The sequence below is a fragment of the Ranitomeya imitator genome, chromosome 7 (genome assembly GCF_032444005.1).
Source record: "Ranitomeya imitator isolate aRanImi1 chromosome 7, aRanImi1.pri, whole genome shotgun sequence".
NCBI lineage: Eukaryota > Metazoa > Chordata > Amphibia > Anura > Dendrobatidae > Ranitomeya > Ranitomeya imitator.
Genome location: NC_091288.1, coordinates 188,632,189 through 188,640,654, shown reverse-complemented (window position 1 = coordinate 188,640,654; position 8,466 = coordinate 188,632,189). Strand labels below are relative to the sequence as shown.

The following is an 8,466-nucleotide window of genomic DNA, read 5'->3' as shown; positions in this document are numbered from 1 at the left end:
TGCTGGGAAAGTAGTGACGTCACCACCAGCGCTCAGGTTCGGGCAGTGAGTAGCGTGGAGACGGGTCGGACTCGGTGCTGCAGCAGCTATGCCCATGTATAAGGTACAGCCGTACAACAGCGGCGACATGAAGGTGGAGCTGCCCAGCTGCATGTACAGACTGCCCAACGTGCACCAGTCTCCGTGCGGGCACCACGAGCAGGTAATATAGCCGAGGCCCATATGTCACTGTCAGCCATCCTCACCATAGAGCCCCGGATTGTGTCTGGAGCTCCCAACATTCTTTTTTTTTTTAATCTAGAAATTTAAATTCATGCAAAATGGGATAAAAAAATGTAAAACTGCCAGATTTTTCACGATAATGGGGTCTGGTACTGAATCTGGGGCGAACAGTACAACGATGGGCACGGCGGTGATGCCAGAGGGCCCCATTATGGGTCGATGACGGCTGCCAAGTACCATCAATGTATGGCAGATTTATTTAGGTACTGAATCTGAGGTGAACAGTACAGCGATGGGCACGGCGGTGATGCCAGAGGGCCCCATTATGGGTCGATGACGGCTGCCAGGTTCCATCAATGTATGGCGGATTTATTTAGGTACTGAATCTGGGGCAAACAGTACAGTGATGGGCACGGCGGTGATGCCAGAGGGCCCCATTATGGGTCGATGATGGCTGCCAGGTTCCATCAATGTATGGCGGATTTATTTAGGTACTGAATCTGGGGCGAACAGTACTGTGATGGGCACGGCGGTGATGCCAGAGGGCCCCATTATGGGTCGATGATGGCTGCTAGGTTCCATCAATGTATGGCGGATTTATTTAGGTACTGAATCTGGGGCGAACAGTACAGCGATGGGCACGGCGGTGATGCCAGAGGGCCCCATTATGGGTCGATGACGGCTGCCAGGTTCCATCAATGTGTGGCGGATTTATTTAAAGAAAAAAAAAAGGATTCTCAGTGGAGCAGAGAGAATAAAATGCCCAGTTACAGGCAGGGCTTCATAGCAAATGTCTTCATATCTCCTTTCACCGAGATGATATCTCCACTACCTGCATATGTAGAAAACCAAATCAAATGGCCAAAAAAGTATGTAGTAGCTCTATCACAGCAAAGCGGAAATATATACCCAAAACAAGAAAGAAATGAGTCTCAGAGCAAAATCTCATAAAATAAAATTATTTTAATAGCAGATAATTCATAACAAAAGTCATCCTATATATATGTAAAGATCAGTAACAGGGATAGTGGCACCTAGATACCACACCTGGAATATAATTAATACAATGATGTCCCACTGATGTTCATAAAAATGATTCCCATACACAAGCATACACTATGGCTATGGTAAATTAACTGGGCATAGCAGGGAGGCTCGTATTGATATGCAAGTGCAATACAAGATAATAACATTGAGGCCAGCATATTACAAACTCAAATGATGGAAAAGTAAGGTGAAATTACCATGAGTACAATATGCTATATGGGAAATAGAGGGGCCAGCTGCCAATAGGAATACACTAAAGAAAAAAGGAAAACACAGGCAGCCATATGGTCCCATAAAAAATAACACTTTATTAGAAAACATTAAAATAACACCAAACACAGAACAGGGGTACAGTAGGGGATGCAAATGCACCCAAATGGCAATGCAAAAAAACAGACCACAACCGGATCCAAGGACTGTGCTGCTATATAACTATAGCATAACATGCCATCTCCCCGCAAGAAAGATGTAACAATAACTATTCCAATCGATATAGGGCAAGTGCCGTCATATGGGGAGTACACATTAGGGGTTACGCCTCAATCAGCGTATCCGTCACGGATAACATACCTCCAAATGCGCAGCACAAGTCCAGGGAACGGCAGGCCTGACCCCGACGCGCGTTTCGGAGCGCGCAGCTCCTTCATCAGGGGGTAGCCATACATAATATGGCACAGGTATATATGTACCGCCGACAGGAAGCCAATCTGGCGTGTAGAAACGCCCCCATGTGTGCGGATAGGCGCCGGGCGGTGTGTGCCACCTCCAAAATGGCCGCCGGCACCGGAAACACGCGGGGCCCCACGTGACCAGTGCCGGACGGCAGAAGCAGGCGCGCACAGCAGCCCGGACCCCGGCACACGCGCACATGAAACAGGGCGCCGCACCGCCATGTTGAAATGGGTATAATGAAAGGGCGGAAGTACAGAGTGTAATACATATATGAAACCGCACAAAATACCCCACAAATAATTGCCATAGAGGGAAATCAGTAAATAAATGAAGAAACAATCAGTGTACTGGTGAAAAAAACCATGGAAAACATGAAAAAGCATGGATATGCAAAACATTAATGATAACTACATAAGTATATATAGCTACAAAGCGGGCATTAAGAGTAGTAAAACAACCCAAGTACCAATCCCTCATATTAGCATATATAACACAACAGTATACAATTACGATTACACAACGTGCATATGGATATATAAAAACATACACTTAAAGGGGCGGGAACAATAAACATAAACATAAGACATATGTATGTGTACACACAAATACACATAATACATGTAGTACATAAACACTATAAGATAGCATCCTAGATGATAACGAGCTTCAAATTTGAACATGCAGACGAACCCTGTCAGCAGCATCACATCAATATAGTTGCAGACCATCAACACTACATGAGAAGAGGATAAAACCGAAAGTTAAAAACAGAATGAAATATAAATGAAAAAGCATATGCCATAGATGACAAAAAGATGTAAAACGCACAAGCACATGTGGATCACAAAAATGGGGCAAAGGAAATATTTTCGTTTAACCCATCAGGGTAAACCGTACGCAATGTCCAAATCCACCTTGATTCAAGTTGTGCAAGGCGTTTGGACAACTCACCGCCACGAATATTGATGTTGAGCAGATCTATGCCACGCACCCTCAACGACGCTGCATCACAGGAGTGGAAGTCTCTAAAATGTCTGGGTAGTGTTTTGAGAGTGGTAACATCAAGACATGTGGCTGCCGCCTGAATACCGAGCACATGTTCCCTAACTCTGACCTTTAACTGCCTTGTGGTCAAACCCACATATATAAGACCACAAGGACAGGTGGCATAATATATTACATATCTCGATGTACAAGTTATACGTTTTTTGATGGTATAATTCTTACTGCCGTCAGAGCTAGAGAACGATGAACAACGCTCGATATTGGGGCAGGCAACACACTTACCACATGGAGTACAACCACTCCGTGCGGCAGCGCCGTCGAGAAACGTAGGCATAGTCTGGCCAACATAATGTCTATGGGTGAGCTGATCCCTCAAGTTTCTAGCCCGCCGAAACGTCATGAGAGGATACTTCGGGAGAAATTTCTTGATTATAGGGTCCGCCTGCAAAATCGGCCAAGCTCTCTGCATTGCCAAACGCATATCAGCATGCCTAGAATGGTAAGATGTAATAAACCGAATTTGATTGCCGCCACCCCGCCTGCCTGAATTCTCCCCATAAAGGAGGCCATCACGATCCGAGTGTATAGCCCGATGATAGGCTTTCTTGAGAACACGCCTGCTGTATCCCCTCGCCAGGAAACGAGACCTGAGTTCACCTGCCCGAATAATGAAGTCTTGTTCACTCGAGCAGATGCGCCTCAGACGCAAGAACTGACCCACGGGGATTGCCTTGATCATATGTGAAGGGTGACACGATGAGGCATGCAGGAGGGTATTAGTGGCAGTTGGTTTACGGAAAATATCCGTTTGTAGCCTACCCTCCACATCCCTTTTAATCGTGACATCCAAAAAATCGATCTTCTCATTATCCCACACCGGGGTGAGACGAATATTAAGGTCATTATTGTTCAACTCAGTGACAAACCGCGCAAGGTCGACGGAGGTGCCCTGCCAGATAAAGAAGATATCGTCGATGTAACGTGTCCATAAGAGGACACGCTCAACCGACCCCTGTTTATCTGACAGGAAGAGGTCCCTCTCCCACATACCCAGGAAAAGACAGGCATAGGAGGGCGCAAAGGCCGCTCCCATGGCCGTCCCCTGGGTCTGTAGGTAGAAGGACCCCTTAAAGACAAAAAAATTATGTGTGAGAGTGAACTCCAGTAGCTCCAGGATGAGATCCCTCAAAGATGGAGCAAAATTAGAAGTGCTTAGAAAATAACGGACAGCACGAATGCCATCCTGATGACGAATATTGGTATAGAGGTAAAAAAGTCAATACAGTATAAGACAGAGCCACAACTAGTCATAAAGGGTCAAGTGAAAACAACTGCCACAGAATAAACCCATTTACGTATAGCAATGCATATGGTAAAGAAGGTCAGGAATGGTGGACATAAAATGAGTGTGGAATTATACCAATCTATTAACCAGACGCAGACAGAGACCCCGACGCGCGTTTCGCTGATAGTGCTTCCTCGGGGGGCATGGTCCACATTATGGTGTCTCATGGGAAGATTGACATATTGCGGATGGAGCAATGTACTGTGGCACGCAGATTCCCCGCGGCTCCATATGACATAGTACTTTGGTGGGCACCTATCATTTCGGCTGACCTCCTAGAGGAAGCATACAGCGAAACCCCTTGTAATAGTGAACAGCATCAATTCTACTTTTGTTTTCCAGGATGGCTCTGACCCAGCTCTTCAGGCCCTGGAATCCAAACAAGAAGACATCCTTAAGCGTCTGTATGAACTTAAAGCCGCCGTTGACGGCCTCTCAAAAATGATCCAGACCCCGGATGCCGACCTCGATGTGACAGACATCATTCAGGCAGATGAGAGCGCGGCCACATCCTGCTGCAAAGCCGACCTGGACTCTATACTTGGGAAGGTGTGGTATAAATGCTGGTAATATTGACTGAACTGGTTACGTGTTGAGGATACGGCCCCTGGGAGACGTTCTGGGAGGGTCACCGATCACTTTGGGCTTTAGATTACATGAGGTGGATCAATCGTATGTTCTCCAGATCCGATTGATATTAATAGTGTTAACCATTACATTTCTGGCCAGAAGCATCACTTGATCCCACCCATCTAGTGTAGATTATTTGGGGGTCCTAGTCAGTGACATGGGGTGAATTAGTGGCCAACTCTGTGTGCTTACCAGTGTTGCACCAGGTGATTGATCGTTCTCTCCCATGTGTTTACATAGGGAGTGACCTGGCTGTTACCTAGAAGCTGCCAGGAGCCCCGTCAGACTAATCTCGTCTCTGCCTATGGTCCCCGGATAGTTTATTTTTTAGTAATGAGCGAGCATGCTCGGGTACTAACAAAGGGTCTTTGGCGTGCTCGAAAAATATGCCATCACTATTTGGCACAGTGGAAAAAAACCGCAGATGATGTAACCAACCTAATGTCGTCCACATTGGGAAGCGATTCTTGGTGTAACCTCGGAGTTGTTTTCTTACATTCAGGACTACGGAGCGCTGAGAGATATCGTCATCAACGCCAACCCCTCTGTGCCGCCACTCTCCTTGCTGATCCTGCACAGTCTGCTGTGCGAGCGATACCATGTGCTGTCCGCCGTGCACACCCACTCGTCCGTCACAAACATCCCGGAGCCTCTGCTCAAGTGCTTCGGGGACCAGGTCCAAAAGAAGTCCCGGAAGGACTATCAGCTTGGCTTCACCCTCATTTGGAAAGACGGTAGGTATGGGGAGCAAGGCTTTATCTTGTGGCACTGCTCAAAAGATATCTATATACTTGGTGTATGCCAAAATGTTAACACTCGCCCTCTTTAACCAGCGTTTTCCAGCCATGTTGGTGCTGTCTCTGGGCAGTCACCTTGCATGGGCACGTAGGCTCTACAGCCTTCATCGTTTGAACTGGTGGACATGTGAAGGCTGCAGGCGATCAGCGGCTCTCGTTAGTTGCAGCACTCACATCACATAATAGTCTGGTGATTCAGGAGGCGAGTATACGTGGGGTATCTTGGGATTGTCAACTTTCTTTAATGTATGGACAAAAGCCATGCCCATGCAGTGCCAACCCTCAAGATCCCTTCTTCAGGTGGTTGCATGGTTGGAAGTCCAGACGTCCTAGCGAAGGTTTCCTGATCTGTGACCTATAAAGTGCCACATCTATTGCAGACATTAGTTTGAGGTTTTTTTTTTACTGTAAGAAAGTTTTTCTTTGCTCATTCCAGTGCCCAAACCACAGATGAAATTCAGCATCCAAAACATGTGTCCGATTGAAGGCGAAGGCAATATCGCCCGGTTCCTGTTCTCCTTACTGGGCGAAACATTTAGTGCAGTTACCGCTACGCTGATTGACAGCTGGGTGGACATCGCCATTTTTCAGATGAGAGAAGGAAGCAGTAAGGAAAAATCTGCTGTCCTGAGGGCGATGAACTCTGCGCTGGGCAAGACTCCGTGGCTAGTAGGAAATGAACTGACCGTTGCTGACATAGTGAGTTGGTGTGCCATCCAGCAATGTGGGAGTTCCACCACTGTGCCGGCCAACATGCTGAAATGGATGAAAGCTTGTGAAAATCTCCCTTCCTTTAATGCAGTGCTTAAATTATTGAAGTAAGCGATGAATGAGTGCAGACCCCCCTAATGGGACAACACCACAGAGGTGGACCCTCTCTATTCAGCATGCATCCAACTTTCTAGTGTCACTAAAGCCACCCGATCTTTGTATTGGTACGCCATGAATATAATAAAATATAAGTGTCTTATTTTCAGTTCTGTGAACTCTTCTTGATCCACAAAAATAATTCTTCAGAGGGTTTGTCTGTCTACAAGGAGGTGTAATCAAATTTTTACAGCCGTCCAGTTCTTGGCCGGTCGCTACTTTCTGTAATTGGACATGAATCGATTTGCAAGACCCAGAAAATCATCCATGTGTAATCTGTGAGTCTGAGGACCACCACATACTGAATGGCAGCTGCAGCTCCTCTTTTCATGAGCTGGTCTAAAGGCATCATGATTGAACCAGACCTGCTAAACAAAAGCAGAATCAGGGATGTAGATAGCTCAATCTCGGGGCTCCCGCCCCGCGTGACCACATGGCCTCGGGGCTCCCGCCCCGCGTGACCACATGGCCTCGGGGCTCCCGCCCCGCGTGACCACATGGCCTCGGGGCTCCCGCCCCGCGTGACCACATGGCCTCGGGGCTCCCGCCCCGCGTGACCACATGGCCTCGGGGCTCCCGCCCCGCGTGACCACATGGCCTCGGGGCTCCCGCCCCGCGTGACCACATGGCCTCGGGGCTCCCGCCCCGCGTGACCACATGGCCTCGGGGCTCCCGCCCCGCGTGACCACATGGCCTCGGGGCTCCCGCCCCGCGTGACCACATGGCCTCGGGGCTCCCGCCCCGCGTGACCACATGGCCTCGGGGCTCCCGCCCCGCGTGACCACATGGCCTCGGGGCTCCCGCCCCGCGTGACCACATGGCCTCGGGGCTCCCGCCCCGCGTGACCACATGGCCTCGGGGCTCCCGCCCCGCGTGACCACATGGCCTCGGGGCTCCCGCCCCGCGTGACCACATGGCCTCGGGGCTCCCGCCCCGCGTGACCACATGGCCTCGGGGCTCCCGCCCCGCGTGACCACATGGCCTCGGGGCTCCCGCCCCGCGTGACCACATGGCCTCGGGGCTCCCGCCCCGCGTGACCACATGGCCTCGGGGCTCCCGCCCCGCGTGACCACATGGCCTCGGGGCTCCCGCCCCGCGTGACCACATGGCCTCGGGGCTCCCGCCCCGCGTGACCACATGGCCTCGGGGCTCCCGCCCCGCGTGACCACATGGCCTCGGGGCTCCCGCCCCGCGTGACCACATGGCCTCGGGGCTCCCGCCCCGCGTGACCACATGGCCTCGGGGCTCCCGCCCCGCGTGACCACATGGCCTCGGGGCTCCCGCCCCGCGTGACCACATGGCCTCGGGGCTCCCGCCCCGCGTGACCACATGGCCTCGGGGCTCCCGCCCCGCGTGACCACATGGCCTCGGGGCTCCCGCCCCGCGTGACCACATGGCCTCGGGGCTCCCGCCCCGCGTGACCACATGGCCTCGGGGCTCCCGCCCCGCGTGACCACATGGCCTCGGGGCTCCCGCCCCGCGTGACCACATGGCCTCGGGGCTCCCGCCCCGCGTGACCACATGGCCTCGGGGCTCCCGCCCCGCGTGACCACATGGCCTCGGGGCTCCCGCCCCGCGTGACCACATGGCCTCGGGGCTCCCGCCCCGCGTGACCACATGGCCTCGGGGCTCCCGCCCCGCGTGACCACATGGCCTCGGGGCTCCCGCCCCGCGTGACCACATGGCCTCGGGGCTCCCGCCCCGCGTGACCACATGGCCTCGGGGCTCCCGCCCCGCGTGACCACATGGCCTCGGGGCTCCCGCCCCGCGTGACCACATGGCCTCGGGGCTCCCGCCCCGCGTGACCACATGGCCTCGGGGCTCCCGCCCCGCGTGACCACATGGCCTCGGGGCTCCCGCCCCGCGTGACCACATGGCCTC

The 8,466-nt window shown here is 52.0% G+C and overlaps 1 protein-coding gene across 1 annotated transcript; it reads left to right on the top strand.

The window, feature by feature from the left end:
* The first annotated feature begins 5 nt into the window (after positions 1 to 5).
* AIMP2 (aminoacyl tRNA synthetase complex interacting multifunctional protein 2) lies at positions 6 to 6,694 on the top strand. Its single transcript, XM_069734236.1, has 4 exons — positions 6 to 202; positions 4,634 to 4,840; positions 5,424 to 5,655; positions 6,155 to 6,694. Exons 1-4 carry the CDS (start codon positions 89 to 91, stop codon positions 6,538 to 6,540), a joined length of 939 nt encoding a protein of 312 aa, XP_069590337.1. The 5' UTR covers positions 6 to 88; the 3' UTR covers positions 6,541 to 6,694.
* Positions 6,695 to 8,466: the final 1,772 nt, after the last annotated feature.

Excerpts from the sequence above, each read along its gene's own strand:
- AIMP2 (XM_069734236.1), top strand. The coding sequence starts at position 89 with ATGCCCATGTATAAGGTACAGCCGTACAACAGCGGCGACATGAAGGTG. Across the intron at positions 203-4,633 it reads CGTGCGGGCACCACGAGCAG|GATGGCTCTGACCCAGCTCT; the intron begins GTAATATAGCCG and ends TTTGTTTTCCAG. Across the intron at positions 4,841-5,423 it reads TGGACTCTATACTTGGGAAG|GACTACGGAGCGCTGAGAGA; the intron begins GTGTGGTATAAA and ends TCTTACATTCAG.